The sequence below is a fragment of the Pleurodeles waltl genome, chromosome 2_1 (genome assembly GCF_031143425.1).
Source record: "Pleurodeles waltl isolate 20211129_DDA chromosome 2_1, aPleWal1.hap1.20221129, whole genome shotgun sequence".
Lineage (NCBI taxonomy): Eukaryota > Metazoa > Chordata > Amphibia > Caudata > Salamandridae > Pleurodeles > Pleurodeles waltl.
The window spans coordinates 34,447,233-34,465,135 of NC_090438.1; the positions used below are offsets into that span (position 1 = coordinate 34,447,233).

The following is a 17,903-nucleotide window of genomic DNA, read 5'->3' on the forward strand; positions in this document are numbered from 1 at the left end:
GCTCCTTTACCTGGCATTCTTCTGTCTTTTCCTGAGCAATTTGACTGGGTCAATCTCAAGGCTACTGGGCAAGGATACATCTGTTGACATATCACCACACAGACCCTTTGTTCAGCTTGGCCTTGCTGGATCAGACCACTCTTCCTGGTGCCTCCTAATTTAGGTAGGAAGATGTTCCTCTATGCAGGTCAAACAACAATATGACTCCACAAGTGTTCCTGGACTTGGGCCTACTGTGGAAGACGAATGGCAGCCAAGCAGGGGGTTTACTCTGGATCTTCATAGTCTTCTCATCAGATGCTGATGCAGGACCTACTCAGTGACTAGTTAATTCCTTCGAACAAACTGCTGAGGTAGCCCAGTACTTTATCCTTCTCTTGTAGCCTAGCCGGACCCGTCACAGAGGCTGCATCAATCCTGGGAGAACATTCTTCCTGCTTTGGTCCCAGTTTGCTGTGCCCTGCATCCTCCTGAGACCTCTTTGCGCTGGCTCAAGTGGATGTTAAATGACTCTGAGTGATTTCATAGACTGATGTTAGTCAAAGGCAGAAAGGAGAAGCATTTAGATCAGGAGGACATCTAGTGACTTTGTATAGGATTTGTCTTGCTAGCTTGCTGCACAACTTGTTTTCTGGAGAGTGACGAGATGTTCATTTGTGGTTGGTATTTCCGAAAGGACAACCCTGGTCTTCCACAGTGGACCTCACAGTCGTCAACAAAATACACAGAGTGCAGGTCTCATTGCCTATTCACAACATTTTATTCCCACACTTGACATGGACACAGGTACCCTTCATACATGTGCCAGACATGATGGAAGCATATGGAATGTAGTAATTGTGTCAGAGTGACTTGGGTAGTCTTTCACCCATTACCACCCCATGCAGAAATATAGTTAAAATGGTGACTTCACAGTGTCTCTCCACATAGACTCAGTAGAAGAAGCTGCATCTATGCTCGTGGAAATGGGATGCACTTTGCATAACGCCCGGTTAAGTGGGAGAACCAGGCAGCACACTTAACACAAAGCGATGCAGAGGGCTTTCATCCTTGCTGTGTCTCAGACCTGTGTACGTGGGAGAGCCGAGTGGCACAGTTTACACGAGCCAGTTCACAGGGCTTTCTTCCCAGTTGTTTAAAATTATTTTCACCTCAACTTGAAGCTAATAGGATAGAATTTAGAATGCCATAGATTATAATCCTAACCTTTGCATAACCTTCCAAGAAGGCCATATGGATCAGACATCTGTCTCACAATCTGGACTTATGAAGGCAACAGCATGAACAATGTGAAAGGGAAGGAATTGTCACTGTTTGCTCAAAAAAGGTCTTGATTCTTTTTCTAACAGTACCACCAATCCTAAATGAAAATGTTCCCTCTGAATCGGTAGACCCTTGTCGGAAGCTAGCTCTTTTTGTGGTATATCAGATAACTAGATACACTGTGTAAATAGTCCAGTCGTTCTCCACTGAGTGGACAGGGTTTACTATGCCATCCCAAAGTGTTCTATTTAGGGGTAATGTGGTTGAGCAGCCTTAGGCTTAACAGAGGAGTGCAAGACATCAGTCGATCAATCAGGATTTATAAAGCGCGCCTAATCACCCAATAGGGCATCCAGGCGCTTGCAGGTCCCAGAGGCTTATTCGAACAGCCAGGTCTTGAGGGCCCTGCGGAATTCCGGAAGTGAGGTGATGGTCCGGAGGTGTGTGTGGGAAGCCTGTTCCAGGTTTTTGATGCGACATGAGAGAAGGAGCGCCCTCCACTTCTCGGTAGATGCGCGGAGTATGGGCAAGTGAAAGGGAGATAGAACGTAGTCTTCTCTACGGTTGGTGGAAGTTCATGCCGTGGTTAATGTACGCTGGTCCTTGGTTGTGTAGAGCATTGTGTGCGTGGGTCAGCAGCTTGAATTGGCATTGTTTCTGTATGGGGTGCCAGTGGAGTTGCCTGAGGAGGAGTGGGATGTGGGTTCGTCGGGGAAGGCTGAGGATGAGTCTGGCTGCGGCGTTATGTATGGTCTGAAGTTTCTGTAGGAGGTGCACAGCGATTCCTACGTAGAGGGAGTGGCCATAGTCCAGTTGGCTGGTGATGAGGGCCTGTGTCACATTGCATCTCATGTGTAGAGGTAGCCACTTGAAGATCTTATGCAGCATTCGCAAAGTGAGGAAGCAGGTGGGGGAGATGGCATTGATCTCTGATTTCATGATGAGCTTGTTGTCAGTGATGATTCCAAGGTTTCTGCTGTGGTCCGAGTGAGTGGGTGTGGGTCCTAGGTCTGATGGCCACCAGGAGTCGTTCCATGTGTTGCTGCCTTTGCCAAAGATCAGTACTTCCGTCTTGTCTGTGTTCAGCTGCAGGCCATTCTTCATCCAGTCAGCAGCGCGTGTCATGCATCTGTGGAAGCTGGTTCTGGTGGTGGAGGGGTTTTTGGGTGAGCGAGAGGATGAATTGGTGTTGTGTGCGTCAGAAATCATGTTGAGACCATGGGATCTGACTATGTTGGCCAGCGGGGTCATATATGTGTAGAAGAGCGTGGGGCTGAGGGATGAGTCCTGGGGGACACTGCAGGTGATCTCCTTGGATTCGGAGATGAAAGGTGGGAGGTAGATCTTCTGGGTTCTTCCGGTGAGGAAGGAGGTGATCCATCTGAGTGTGTCCCCTTGGATACCGGTGTGGTGGAGTCTTTCGATCAGCATGTGGTGGGATACTGTATGGAAGGCTGTTGAGAGATCGAGGAGGATCAAAGCTGCTGTTTGTCCTCAGTCAAGGAGGGTTTGGTTGTCGTCCATGGCTGTGATCGGGGCAGTTTCGGTGCTGTGATTGCTGCGGAAGCCGGATTGGAAGGCATTGCGTAGTTGGTTCTGCTCCAGGTATGTTGAATTGCTTGTTGATGATCTTTTCCAGTACCTTCACTAGGAATGGGAGCAGGGAAAATGACCAGTAGTTTTTGGGTGTGCTGGGGTCGGTGGAGGGTTTTTTGAGTAGTGGTCTGACTTTGACATGTTTCCAGGCGTCGGGAAATGTTGTGGTGTTAATAGAGGTTTTGAACAGGTTGGTGAGTTACTGGCCGATCCTTTGGTTTCCAAGGTTGAAGATGTAGTACGGGCATGGGTCTGTGGGTGCTCCCGAGTGGATGGATTTCATGGTGGAGGTGATTTCCTGGGTGGAGAGGATGTTCCAGGTGGTCAGTATGTGGTTTTTGTCGATTATGGTGGTGGCGTATCTGTCGAGGAAGTCCATCGGTGTGGGTTGGGGTTTGAAGTTTCTATATATGGTTGCAATCTTGTCATGAAAGAAGTGGGCAAAGTTGCCTCACAGGTCCTGTGAGGGTGTGATGTTTTCATTGGCAGCCGGTTTGGAGAATTCCTTATCGGTGTTATAAAGTTCCTTGGTGTTGTTGGTGCTAGTTTTGATGTCTGTGGCAAGGGCTGTCTTTGTTGCCCTCCGCAGGCCGTGGTACAGGTTGAGTGAGCGCTTTAAGGTTGCACTGTCATAGGTGTCCTTGCTTGCGCGCCATCTCCTCTCCAGCTTTGTGCTGTTCTGAGTTCTTGGGTGTACCAGCGGACCTTTGTGGAGGATTTTCTCTGTATGTTGCTCGTGATAGGGACGATGCTGTCAGCGCAATTGGTGATCCAGGCGTTGAAGTTTTCCACTCCCTCTTCAAGGTTGGTGGCGGTAGCTGGATTGGAGATGTTGAGGGCATCCACCCAGCTGGTCTCTGAGATTTTGTTCCACCTCAGGTGGGGGGGATGCTGGTCATCTTGGGGTTGGAAGTGCGGGGGCTGGAGATGCTGAAGTGGATGATGGAGTGATTGGTCAATGTGAATTCTGTAACATGCCTATATTTGATGCGGTTGCTGGAGGTGAAAATGGGGTCCATCGTGTCCCCTGTGGTCTGTGTAAGGTTGTGGATGATCTGGGTCAATCCGAGGCTGCTCATACTGTCAAGGAGGTGTGCGGTATTATTGTCATTGGAGTCATCAATGTGGAAATATAGGTTGCTGAGGAAGATGTAGTCCTTGGAATCTAAGGCTAGGGGTGCAATGAGGTCTGCGATGGTGTTGCAGAAGCGGGAGCACAGGCCTGGGGGGTTGGAATGCAAGGGTGCCTCTGATGGTTGTTTTGTTGACAATGTGGAGATTCTGCAAATACACAATGGTTAATAAATGACACATGACTCCGCACCCATTTATAAAATTAGCAATTATCTTTTTATATGTTTAGGCATCGGAGAAAAATCATTCAGGTAAGTACGTTTTTAAATTTGATTTTTTTTCACTTTAAAAAGTAGACAGTGCAATTTCTGAGTTCTGCAATGTTATCCTATGGGAGAAAAAACAAGTTTTGCAAACATGTAGAGTACAGCGACTTACAAGACCAATCTCCTGGGTTTAAAGTGAGTAGTGAGCAGTTCCAAGGCAGCACTAGCAGTGCCCCCTCAGCAGCACGGGGGCGGCCGGGTGCAGAGTGCAAAACAGCATCGGCTGCCCAGTGTGTTCCAATGGGGATAAGTCAATGAGAAAAGAGGCTGAAGTCTCTGGCCAGGAGGCCGGTTGGGCTGAACCAACAGCGGGGCTCAGGCCTAACTATGCTCAGGCACAGGTAGCCACCTTTGATCCTCTTCTCCACGGCTCAGGTGTGTCGGGTGCAGAGATGTCTTCAGGTGTCTGGTTTTGCTGATCGGAGCTGTCACTGGTAGAGGAGGGGCTGCGTACAGAGGCTGCAGGCATCGTATGGGAGACCAGGAGGGGTGAAACCACGATGAACTCGGACTCTGGAGGACTGGGGAACCCGGTTAGTACCGATGGCCCACTTCAGCTGGGGTCGGAGATGGCAGGTGCAGTGGTGACTTCAGGTGTTGGCTTTTGGCAGTTCCGGAGTCTTCAGAGTCCCTTCTTTGGAGTTTTCTGGAGGACAGGTCGGCTGCTCATGGGAGATCTTGAGTCTTTTTCGAAGGCAGGCAGCCCTCTCAAGGTTTCTGTGGTCACAGCTGCTGGTTGTGTTGACTTTGGTGCAGATTTTGCCGAGGGCTGCAGACAGGCCAGTGGGGTTGGTACAAGTTCAGATGCTTCTTTTTTCCTCTTCTGCTTTTGCAGCTCTTTAGTGTCCTTGGGCTTCTGCGGTCGTCAGGATCTGTTTCTCTACTAAATTTAGGTGCATTAGGGGCATTAGGGGTGTGTAGGGTAGTAGTCAATGGGCTGCTGACCTTTGGGGTCACTACACCCCCTATATGACCACTTCCTGTTGGAAATGGGCATAACCCTGTCCCAGAATCCCTAAGTATGCCATAACCAAGATAGTTACTTCTGAAAAATCCTGTCCACCTCACAGTATCCCACCTTAGGGGTAGTACTAGCCTGGGGGTTGCACACCTACCTGACTAATTTTCCCTCCTGTCTAGGTGCCAAGGGGGCTCTGGACAGGGGGTTGGCTTCATCTCCTGTGAGGGGAGTGAGATTCGCACTCCAAAGGTAGCAGCTTCTGTTAAGCTCGCCAGCCCAAGCATGTCATCGTGTGGGAGAGGGTGTTACACCCTCTTCCTGGACAGGCTTTTGTTCTGGGCCTCCAGATAGCAAGGGGTCTCTCACACTAGTAGGCCAGACTCTTGTCTGGTGGTGGTAGGCTGGCTGGAACAGGTCAGCAAGCACAGCAGAGGCTGGTAGGTTTTTGGGGGCACCTCTAAGGTGGTCTCTGGGTGCATGTATTGATAAATCCATCAGTGGGAATTTATCAATACGAGATGTTTGATACCAAACAGCCCTATCTTCAGTGAAGCCATCATGTAGCTGGGAAACTGGTATAAACTATTGTCCAGCACATGTATTTAAAATAGCTTCCCTGTACACTTACTATGTCTGAGAATCGACAAAGGCATAGCAGGGCCATATCTGCTCTTGCAGATATTCCCACACGTAGGATAATGCACCCTGCCTTAGGGCTGTAAAGCCTGTCGTAGTGGTTACTTACATATATTGCATGCAGTGCTGGGGGACATGGCACGCAGGTTGTGTGCCATGTTGTGTTTTCACTTTTGTCTGAACCAAAGCAATGGCAGCCTGTCATCTGCTTGGTGAGGAGTCCCTTAGGGTGGCACAATTTGTGCTGCAGCCCTTGTGGGTTCCTCTTTAGTACCCATGCCCTAGGTGCCAGGGATAGCATTTACTAGGGGCTTACAGAGGGTGCTACAGGATTTGCAAATGTGGAACCTGAACAAAGTACTCACACTGTGGATGACAGACCTTTCTGAGTTCATGCACAAGAGGGAGTTGACGTACTTAACCCTAAAAAACATTCCTACTTGCGATCACGCCACTTTTCAGAGTCAACGAGCTTCGAGTGATCACCATCCAGGAGCCATACCTCCAAGCCCACAAGGAGAGCGTTGTTGTATGAACAAACCTTCAATTTTTACCAAAGGTAGTATCCCAATTCCACATTAGTCATAGCATCCAACTACCAGCATTTTTCCAGTATCCAAAGTTACAAGCCGAAATGGCATTACACACCTTTACACACCTTGGACTTTCAAAGAGCACTCATGTACTACCTACAGGGGACAAAAGCAAATCGAAAAAGGGGGCAACTCTTCGTCTCATTCACCAGGGCAAGCAAAGATACACTGGTAAGGAAGGGAGTGATTTCTCAATTAGTGGAAACTATTGAAACCTGCTACACACAAGCAGGATGAACTTTGCCCAGAGGGCCCAATCAAACAGAAAGAAGGGTGCAGCCCGAGAGTCCTGGCGCACATACCCATTAGCAACATCTGCATGATTGCTAAATTTTCATCCACACATCACGCAGTGCTACTGTGTGGACAACCAGACAAACAAAGAAACACAGATGGGGCAGAGAGTGCTACACCTGTTTGCCAATTCAACCACATTTCAACCCATCCTTCTCAAGGAGCCAAACACCGCTACATAGCCAGATGCACAGCATGTGAATCCAGAAAACTCTTCGGGATACTATACTGTTCCTGCTGGCATTCCATTCAAATGTATATTAATATGTAAAGCATAGAACTCCAAGAATGTGGTTAGTCATTTTCACATGACTTCTTTCCTATTCCTCTTTGAATGGGCAGCAGTGGCTGAACCTGGATATTATTGACTGCTGTGTGATGTCACGCTGCATGTGAGGTTCTGGAATCTCCCCACTTTCCATGTGAAGTAGGTTTTGACTGCTCCACTTCTCTCTCTAGGAGAGTGTAGTGTCCAAAAGGAGTACCGTCGTTATCTTTGAAAGTGCACCAGTATTGTGGTGAGGGACACTTGGCCTTGTACTGTGTGGGTACTGTCATTTACCACTAAGTTACCGCAAACTGCTCTGGCGCTGCATGAAAAGAATTTGCCGCAATGCAAGCAGAATAGGCACCCTAAGACTAGCGTTATGGTGTGTATACTGTCACCTTGGTATTGCTGTGCGCAATGTGTCCCTGGCTAGTTTTTGTCATCACAACATTCTTGCAGTAATCTCTGCCGTCCTTCTTTGAGTGTTGTCGTCTTGAGTTCCCGGACTTTTCTGTAAATACTTGAATGTGGCTGCTGATTTCCTGCTTTGATGATAATGTTACTTCTTCTTTCAGAGGTCTGGTGAGTCTGAAGTAGTGGATGAAAAAGGCTCGATTTCTTCTGGGTCCCTGTCTGCAACGAGTGCTCCGGTCTTTCAGGATGTCCTCATGCAGTTCCTGGACACGCAGGCGCCAGTCCTAGGTAAGTTATCAGGAAAACATGGCCTACTTAAAATGTTACACATGTAGCCTATAGTAGTCTAGAGAATAGTTTACTGGGAGCACTAGTAGGCATACTACCCAAAGGGATTAAAGGACTGCCCATGAACCCAAGACAAAGCAGTGCAGTCCAGTCATTGGTTACTTAGTAAATGCAAGAGACCACAAACGGCTGCTATTGTGATAATTAGTGGAAGTCTGGCATTGGATATAAGGTTGTGAGATTGGCCAACTTACTTCAGCAGATTGGTGCTGTCCATTGGTTAATTGCGCTTTATTAGTCTAGAGTTGTCATTTCTCCTGCAGTGAGTCTTAAATAGATGCACATACTTTGTATATTCCCTATCCTTGATGAGAGAGTTATTGCAAATAAAGAGGCTGTTTCAGAAACCACTCACCCTTCTTATTGAGGCAAATGCAGTCACACCTTAGCCTGCTGCTTTGTGTTGGTAGACATACTGGCATCGCCCCCAGAGGAGGAGAGCCTGTTGCAGAATCGGTTCCAGGAGGAGGGACTCCTTATCCTGGGTACACCGAGGGGTGTGCTCAGCGCTCCTCGCAGGGGAAGAAGGATTTCACCATCTTGGTTCAGGGTATGTAGGAAGCTCACTCTTTATATAGTGGACCAAAAAGATGTACACTGTGCAAAGAGTCCAGGCGAACCCCAGTGGTATTATAGAGGCACAAATAACACCCCAGATGCTCTCTTTTGTGGTAGTGTGGTCGAGAAGTTAGGCATATCCGAGGGTAGTGCTAAGCATATAAGGCAAACACACATACAGTGAGTGAGACTCACACTCAATAAAGAAATCTGACACCAATTTATATAAATAGCACATACTTTTATGTACATTTGGATACCAAGATTACCAGTATCGGGTAAGTACTTTTCGAGATATAGATTTTTTGAGCTTTTAAAAATTGACACTCAGTGTAGATTTTGGGTGCAGTAATGTTACCCCATGGGTAAATATTAGAAACAGGGTTTCTGGTTGGCTATGGTAGGCACCTCAGCCAGGCAGGGACTGCCACTCTAGTCAGGGCAAGAGAGCTACACACCTGAGATAACCCCTGCTCATCCTCTTGGTAGCTTGGCACGAGCAGTCAGGATTATCCTAGAGGCAATGTGTAAAGTGCTTGCACAACCTGCACAACCCACACAACACGTGACACAATGAATACGCCACAAAAGAAACTCCACAACAAGGTATAAAAGAATAAACTGTATTTAAAAAAAAAAAAAAATTGTTAGACCAAAAATGACATGAATCAATAATATCCTGCTACACAAGCAGTTGTCAGAACATCACATAAGTTCCTAGTATTCTGCAAAAATAAGCAGTTGTCAGGTCATCATTACCACCACAGTAAATGCACATAAAATGAGAACATTTCTATAAGGCATGCCATTATCACCCAAAATAGATGTAACTATTTCCATACGGCATATATCCTAGACACATCCTCCCTCTGTAGACAACGCAGACCGAGAAATATGATGATCACCTCAATCAGCCAAAGGGTACAATAAATTACTCAAGATCATATCGCGCAGCACCCAATGAAAGAGAGTACATGAAACATGATCGGGAAATGCAGGACATTAGGTAATCAGTAGAACTAACACAACGCCTCAGTGCATCTGCTCTTCTCTTATGTATTATATGGTAAAGGGGGCACACCTTCCACACAGGAGCTCCTGTGCTCATCTTCTACAAAATATGGTATTTTCCTAATCAACACTACCAGGATCGGGACGTCTCTCTAGGGTTGCTACCCTGTCCTGGTTATCGTGCCAACAGTGCAGCACTAGCACAGGTCTGCAACTGATCCAGAGTGGGGGGGCACACCCACCTCTGTTAGTACAAGCGGGTGACCTCTCCTAATCTCTCCGCCTGCCGCGTACTCCGTGTGGCTGCCCGCGAGCGCGGGGACTGCAGGGATGGAGCAACCTGCTTTTGGGTCCAGAGGGTGCCTCCTCCCTGCTTCGAGGGATGGGAGGGAATCACACCACTCCGGGTGAAGCAGGGGACTCCAACCGGTCCTCCCACCTCACTACCGTGGTGTCTTCCTGGACTGTGGCGGTGAGCGGGCTCCTAAATGATTTTGGCCTGGGTCGTGGCGGTGAATCCTCAGGAACACAAGTGCCCGTCCGGAAACCGGGGGCTCCACATGGAGCGGGGAGACCTCTCCTAATCTCTCTGCCACGTTCGTGGCCCAATGTATGTACCACATGGACATGCGGTAGCTAATCCTTAAGATCAGCCCCCCCCCTCTCCCCCCCAACAATATTTTGTTTTTAATGGTGTTCCCTTTAGAATCTCTAAAACCCATTCAATTTACAATGATTAGGATAATCATTGTATGACTGAACGCAGTAGTATGAGTCACAGACTATTAAAGTCAGGCATCCTAGCTCAGTATGTTCGAGCGCTAGAATAAAAGCTTTAAGCTCAGCCAACTGGGCTGTGCAGTCCCCTAGTGTCTGCGTGTAGGTATTGTGAGGGTGGAAGACTCCATCTTCCATCACTCCGCTCACGGCTGCACAAGCTGCTGAGTATTGATGTTTAGTATCTACAGCCGGTTGTGCTCAACCGTCAGTGTATATGACAGTATGGTATCTGTCTAGTGGCAAGATATTTAGAGGAACGGGGTACTCTTGTTCATACTGGAGAAACTTTTGTGTCTGAAGTTCTGGATCAAAAATGTAATCAACATCAGTGGCGGTCAGAGATGTTGCCCATTGAATCCAGCATTGATGTAATGCTTTAGCGTTAGGAACGCTTGCTTTGGTGACAGCCTCTAATGCCGGCACCGGGGAGACAACAATAATAGGTTTCCCCTGGGCAAGTGGCCTCTCTTTTATGACGGACTTCTTAACTGCTGTCAGAATCTTTTCTTTAGGTGCAAAACGCTGTTCTGCATTAGAATTTAAATGTGATTTTATATGCTATGGGTACTGTAGGAAGTTGGCTCTGTATGTACTATTTCAAAGTAAGAAATAGTATGCACAGAGTCCAAGGGTTCCCCTTAGAGGTAAGATAGTGGCAAAAAGAGATGATTCTGATGCTCTATTTTGTGGTAGTGTGGTCGAGCAGTAGGCTTATCAGAGGGTAGTGTTAAGCGTTTGTTGTACACACACAGGCAATAAATGAGGAACACACACTCAAAGACAATTCCAGGCCAATAGGTTTTTGTATAGAAAAATATATTTTCTTAGTTTATTTTAAGAACCACAGGTTCAAGATTTACAAACAATACTTTAAATGAAAGGTATTTCACTTAGGAACTTTGAACTAGCAAAATAGCATATACAGTTTTCACACACATGAGATATAGCTATTTTAAAACTAGACACAGTGCCATTTTCAACAGTTCCTGGGGGAGGTAAGTGTTTGTTAGATTTGCAGGTAAGTAAACCACCTACAGGGTTCAAAGTTGGGTCCAAGGTAGCCCACCTTTGGGGTCCCGGGCAACCCCAAAGTTACCACACCAGCAGCTCAGGGCCGGTCAGGTGCAGAGTTCAAAGTGGTGCCCAAAACGCATAGGCTTCAATGGAGAAGGGGGTGCCCCAGTTCCAGTCTTCCAGCAGGTAAGTACCCGCGTCTTCGGAGGGCAGACCAGGGGGGTTTTGTAGGGCACCGGGGGGGACACAAGTCAGCACAAAAAGTACACCCTCAGCGGCACGGGGGCGGCCGGGTGCAGTGTGGAAACAGGTGTCGGGTTCGCAATGTAATCCGATGCAGGCAAGGGGGGGGGGGGGGCTCCTCGGGGTAGCCACCACCTGGGCAAGGGAGAGGGCCAAATGGGGGTCGCTCCTGCACTGGAGGTTGGATCCTTCAGGTCCTGGGGACTGCGGGTGCAGTGTCTTTACCAGGCGTCGGGTCTTTGAAGCAGGCAGTCGTGGTCAGGGGGAGCCTCGGGATTCCCTCTGCAGGCGTCGCTGTGGGGGCTCCGGGGGGTCAACTCTGGCAACTCACGGTCTCGTAGTCGCCGGGGAGTCCCCCCTGTGGTGTTTGTTCTCCACAAGTTGAGCCGGGGGCGTTGGGTGCAGAGTGCAAAGTCTCACGCTTCCGGCGGGAAACGTGTGTTGTTTCAAAGTTGCTTCTTTGTTGCAAAGTTGCAGTCTTTGTGGAACAGAGCCACTCTCCTCGGGAGTTCTTGGTCCTTCTAGATGCAGGGTAGTCCTCTGAGGCTTCAGAGGTCGCTGGACCGTGTGGAACGCTTCGCTGGAGCATTGTCTTTAGAAGTGGGGAGACAGGCCGGTAGGGCTGGGGCCAAAGCAGTTGGTGTCTAGGTCTTCTCTGCAGGTTTTCAGCTCAGCAGTCCTTCTTCGTCTTAGGTTGCAGGAATCTATCTTGCTGTGTTCTGGGAGCCCCTAAATACTCAATTTAGGGGTGTGTTTAGGTCTGGGCGGTTAGTAGCCAATGGCTACTAGCCCTGAGGGTGGCTACACCCTCTTTGTTCCTCCTCCCTGAGGGGAGGGGGGCACATCCCTAATCCTATTGGGGGAATCCTCCATCTGCAAGATGGAGGATTTCTAAAAGTCAGTCACCTCAGCTCAGGACACCTTAGGGGCTGTCCTGACTGGCCAGTGACTCCTCCTTGTTTTTCTCATTATCTCCTCCGGCCTTGCTGCCAAAAGTGGGGCCGTGGCTGGAAGGGGCGGGCAACTCCACTAGCTGGAGTGCCCTGGGGTGCTGTAACAAAGGGGGTGAGCCTTTGAGGCTCACCGCCAGGTGTTACAGTTCCTGCAGGGGGAGGTGTGAAGCACCTCCACCCAGTACAGGCTTTGTTACTAGCCACAGAGTGACAAAGGCACTCTCCCCATGTGGCCAGCAACATGTCTGGTGTGTGGCAGGCTGCTAAAACCAGTCAGCCCACACTGGTAGTCGGTTAAGGTTTCAGGGGGCACCTCTAAGGTGCCCTCTGGGGTGTATGTTACAATAAAATGTACACTGGCATCAGTGTGCATTTATTGTGCTGAGAGGTTTGATACCAAACTTCCCAGTTTTCAGTGTAGCCATTATGGTGCTGTGGAGTTCGTGCATGACAGACTCCCAGACCATATACTCTTATGGCTACCCTGCACTTACAATGTCTAAGGTTTTGCTTAGACACTGTAGGGGCACAGTGCTCATGCACTGGTGCCCTCACCTATGGTATAGTGCACCCTGCCTTAGGGCTGTAAGGCCTGCTAGAGGGGTGACTTATCTATACCTATAGGCAGTGTGAGGTTGGCATGGCACCCTGAGGGGAGTGCCATGTCGACTTAGTCGTTTTATCCCCACTAGCACACACAAGCTGGCAAGCAGTGTGTCTGTGCTGAGTGAGGGGTCCCCGGGTGGCATAAAACATGCTGCAGCCCTTGGAGTCCTTCCCTGGCATCAGGGCCCTTGGTACCGGGGTACCAGTTACAAGGGACTTACCTGGATGCCAGGGTGTGCCAATTGTGTATACAAAGGTACAGGTTAGGGAAAGAACACTGGTGCTGGGGCCTGGTTAGCAGGCCTCAGCACACTTTCAAATCATAACTTGGCATCAGCAAAGGCAAAAAGTCAGGGGGTAACCATGCCAAGGAGGCATTTCCTTACAGGTACCGTGTCACCCTCGTTGAAGGTGACATAAGTAAATCCAATGGCACCACCAATTATTCTGATGATCAAATATTTTTTATTATCACGTGTGTGCAAGTGTTTAGCTTCTAGCATGTCCTGTTGCATTTTCCCTAAGGATGTGTGTGTGTTCAACTGTCCAGTGTCTGCTAGAAAAATGGGACCGAACCAAGTCATAAAGTGGCTTGATATGTTGTGCATAATCTGGAATGTATGTTTTGCCAAAATTAAAGAAACCTAGTAATGACTGCAGTTTCTTAAGTGTGTTAGGAGGGTGCAGTTGAGCACATTTCTCCAGAAAGTGCAGGGCTAGGCTCTTTCCCACGTTTGATAGCTCAAATCCCAGGAACAATACACTGAGAAAGGCGATCTTACTTTTTAAAGTTGAATATGTAACTGAGGTCTGCAAATCTCAAAATTATTCGATCAACCCTTGTAAGATGAATGTCGAGGTCGTCGTTTGTGAGATATATGTCATCCACATAGGATAATGCCTCGGAGTCAATATCATGTAATATTGATGTTACACGGGCTGAAAATAGCCCCGGGCTGTTTTTATAGCCTTGAGGTAAATGATAAATGCGTTTCTGTGAGCCAAATGAGAATGCTCCCAGATCCCGACGTTCGTGGGCCAAATTCTGGCAGAAAAAGCCATTAGATATGTCTAATGTTGTTTTATATTTTTTACGCACTATATTATTAGTGCTGTGCTATGTGAATTTTGTATAGCATATGTGCGTGTATGACTATTTAAATGTCTATAATCAATGACTATTCTGTATGAATGATCAGGCTTTGCAACGGGGAATAACGGATTATTCATTGTAGATGTACAGGGCTCAATTACTCCCTGGGACTCAAGCTGGGTGAGGATCTCCCTCACCGGAGCTTTCGTTTCATGTTTAACAGGATATTGTGGCTGCGGTTGGGGTGTAGACCTAACGGGAATAACATGAAAAGGAGCGGCATTGTCCCAACCTACATGATTACGGTATAGTGCAGGTGCCTGCGCTAAAGCCCATTCAGCAGCATAGGCTTCTTTTTCTGCTTCCAAAACAAGATCGGAGAAAGAAGGCAAAATTACATCTTCCCCATGTGGGAGCTTACGGACGTGTTCAGGTGGCCAGTCTCTTTCCGCCAATAGGATATCACTAGTAAGTTGATCCCAAAATATCACACTAATGGTGCGCTCCACGTCTCCCTCTATTTGAATTTGTAAGTCAAAAACCCTGTTGTGTGGGAGAACGCGGCCGTCCGCAGTTTCAACTGCGATAAAATCGCTAGTTGCTGTTGCATCCAGATGATCTTTCAGACTCTGGCGACATATCGTGACCTCTGCTGCGCTGTCTAGCAGTGTCACTGCCCATGTCTTGTTCCTCAACACTGTTCTCAAATATACTGGCATTTTTAGCTGTCAGTGCTGCCACCTTTTTCTTTTTAAACCGTGGCTTTTGCTGAGGAGTCTTTTCTTTTTTTTTAATTGTAGACTGCGGTGAGCCTTTGTTTTCTTTCACGTATTCAGGATATCAGTCTGGACGGCCCGGTCTCTCGGCCAGGTCTTGTGTGGTGCGACCTGAAAGGAACGAGAGGGACGTGAATCAGTATATCTGTCTGGAGTTTTAATGTTCTCCCTATTTCTGAGATTGTATCTCCTTTCGGAGTTCTCCGGGTGTGGAGAATCAGCTCTCTTATTTATTTTTTCTTTGAAGTCTTTTTGTTTGTCCAAGTGCTTCTTAGGGCCCTCTTGTGCCTGCTTTGTACCCTCCTTATGGGCGGTACTTTGTAACTCCAATTTCTTTGGCTTGGCTCCCAAACTATCCCGCCCTATACTAGTATAGGTGTCGGAAATATTTTTCGGCAGCTGTCTCTCTTGTTACAGGTGTGGAGTTTCCCGGAGACGCTGGCGTATTGCCAGTGCTACCGCTTCCCCTTTAATGTTACTGAGTATTATTGAGGAAACCGCGTCAAAGTTATGCATTAATTTCATCCCCAAATCCAAGGCTGGTGCAGCCCCGTGCTCATTCTGTATTTGTTTTAACACTTCTGGTAAATTGGCAAGTGTCGGGGTACCATGTGTGGTAGTATATACGGCAGTGAAGACTGTACCCCGTGTGGTGCAGTCATCCACCGAGGGAACCATCCCAAAGGGCAAGCACATAGTGAGCTATCTGTTTTTCCTGTGGTCCCGTATGGGGAAACAGCTTCCAGCTGATTAGTTTTCTGGGCAATCCAGAACGGTATTTTTTCCCGTTCTGCAGGTACTTTACCCATGATAGTATGTACTGTTTGTGGATTAATCCCAGTAGCCAATTGATAACCACCAGGTGCTGGACGCGCTGGTGTTTTCAATGTTCGCATTACGAACTGAACTAATCGTCTATATAATGTCACTAATTTGTTATATAAGTCTCGCAGATCTGCTATTGGCATATTTTGTATGCCTGGTTGAGGTGTGTATGTGGCAAACATAGGCCACGTTGGTCCGTCATTACTTAAGAGACCTAGTCTCACGCTTTGTAGTACATGTGGTAGGGTGCCTTCAAACCAGTTCTGGTACTCTTGGTATGTGAGCGATATTTCATGATACTGGTATGCTCGGTACCTTGGAGGTACGTTTGCAGTTTCATATGTGTGAAATGTATGTGTTCTCTGGTCCACCTCAGGTAAGGTGACCCAACAGTAAAATGTTTCTGTTTGGTATGCTTCATTAGCCTCTATTATAAGAGTAACATCCCCGCCCTCATCTGCAAGGCCATGCGTTAATAAATGTTGCGTTAGTGCTTGTCTAGCATTTTCAGGAACGTCAATGGCAGCCGCCAGTTTTGTTTAGAAAACGGAACACCAGAATGGGGAGTATAAGTCCTTTTATGAGTTCGAGCTCGAACAACCTACAGCTTAATCAGGTGTTACCTTTTCAGCTGAGGAGGAATTTCCCAAAGGCCACGGACGTCTCCGTATAATGGTACTTAGGGTACCTGTTGTCTGTAAGACAGTGATAATCGGGGTATCCGTAAATTAGTGCCTAAACACCATCGTTGGTGGCGCCATGTCGTAGTTTAGACTCTTGCTTCTAGGCAAGACTCTGGTTAAAGAATTACAGTACTTTTGCTTGTAGGCGACTATGTCTATCCTACAACAAGTCGCAACTGTTGTCCCAACCTTACCGGCTCACCAGAAACACAATAGTAAAAGGTGATTTGTGGCAGCCTTTACGCATGGACTCGAGAATAAAACATCTAAGGGAGTGTCGTGGTTAAACGGAGATTACCCCTTTCTCACAGATATATCATGTCTCATACAAACACAGGCAATGACAAAGATGCAGTAAAGTTTCAATAGTTTTTATTTAACATAACTGCAGTTTGCGATATGTTGCATGGGCTGCAATGATTAGGATAATGAATAATGCCAGAAACAGAATTGTGAAGACGAGAGTCATTATTACAAAGACCCCCACCATCTTGCAATGCATGTAAAAGACATACAAGATGTAATATGCCCTAATACCCTAATGTGAGAGGCCTAATGTAGGAAGTTGGCTCTGTATGTGCTATTTCAAAGTAAGGAATAGCATGCACAGAGTCCAAGGGTTCCCCTTAGAGGTAAAATAGTGGTAAAAAGAGATAATACTAATGCTCTATTTTGTGGTAGTGTGGTCGAGCAGTAGGCTTATCTAAGGAGTAGTGTTAAGCATTTGTTGTACATACACATAGACAATAAATGAGGTACACACACTCCGAGACAAATCCAGCCAATAGGTTTTTATATAGAAAAATATATTTTCTTAGTTTATTTTAAGAACCACAGGTTCAAATTCTACATGTAATAGCTCATTCGAAAGGTATTGCAGGTAAGTACTTTAGGAACTTCAAATCATCAAAATTGCATGTATACTTTTCAAGTTATTCACAAATAGCTGTTTTAAAAGTGGACACTTAGTGCAATTTTCACAGTTCCTAGGGGAGGTAAGTATTTGTTAGTTTTACCAGGTAAGTAAGACACTTACAGGGTTCAGTTCTTGGTCCAAGGTAGCCCACCGTTGGGGGTTCAGAGCAACCCCAAAGTCACCACACCAGCAGCTCAGGGCCGGTCAGGTGCAGAGTTCAAAGTGGTGCCCAAAACGCATAGGCTAGAATGGAGAGAAGGGGGTGCCCCGGTTCCGGTCTGCTTGCAGGTAAGTACCCGCGTCTTCGGAGGGCAGACCAGGGGGGTTTTGTAGGGCACCGGGGGGGACACAAGTCCACACAGAAATTTCACCCTCAGCGGCGCGGGGGCGGCCGGGTGCAGTGTAGAAACAAGCGTCGGGTTCGCAATGTTAGTCTATGAGAGATCTCGGGATCTCTTCAGCGCTGCAGGCAGGCAAGGGGGGGATTCCTCGGGGAAACCTCCACTTGGGCAAGGGAGAGGGACTCCTGGGGGTCACTTCTCCAGTGAAAGTCCGGTCCTTCAGGTCCTGGGGGCTGCGGGTGCAGGGTCTCTCCCAGGCGTCGGGACTTTAGGTTCAAAGAGTCGCGGTCAGGGGAAGCCTCGGGATTCCCTCTGCAGGCGGCGCTGTGGG

General features: G+C 47.7%; 1 protein-coding gene across 13 annotated transcripts in view; it reads left to right on the forward strand.

The window, feature by feature from the left end:
- The window catches only part of MED12 (mediator complex subunit 12), a 786,294-nt gene that overhangs the window by 100,873 nt on the left and 667,518 nt on the right, over nt 1-17,903 (forward strand). For all 13 annotated transcript variants that reach the window (XM_069209253.1, XM_069209261.1, XM_069209285.1 and 10 more), the window contains one exon: nt 7,587-7,713. In XM_069209253.1, the coding sequence (XP_069065354.1) occupies nt 7,587-7,713 (127 nt within the window). The remainder of the gene's footprint in view (nt 1-7,586; nt 7,714-17,903) is intronic.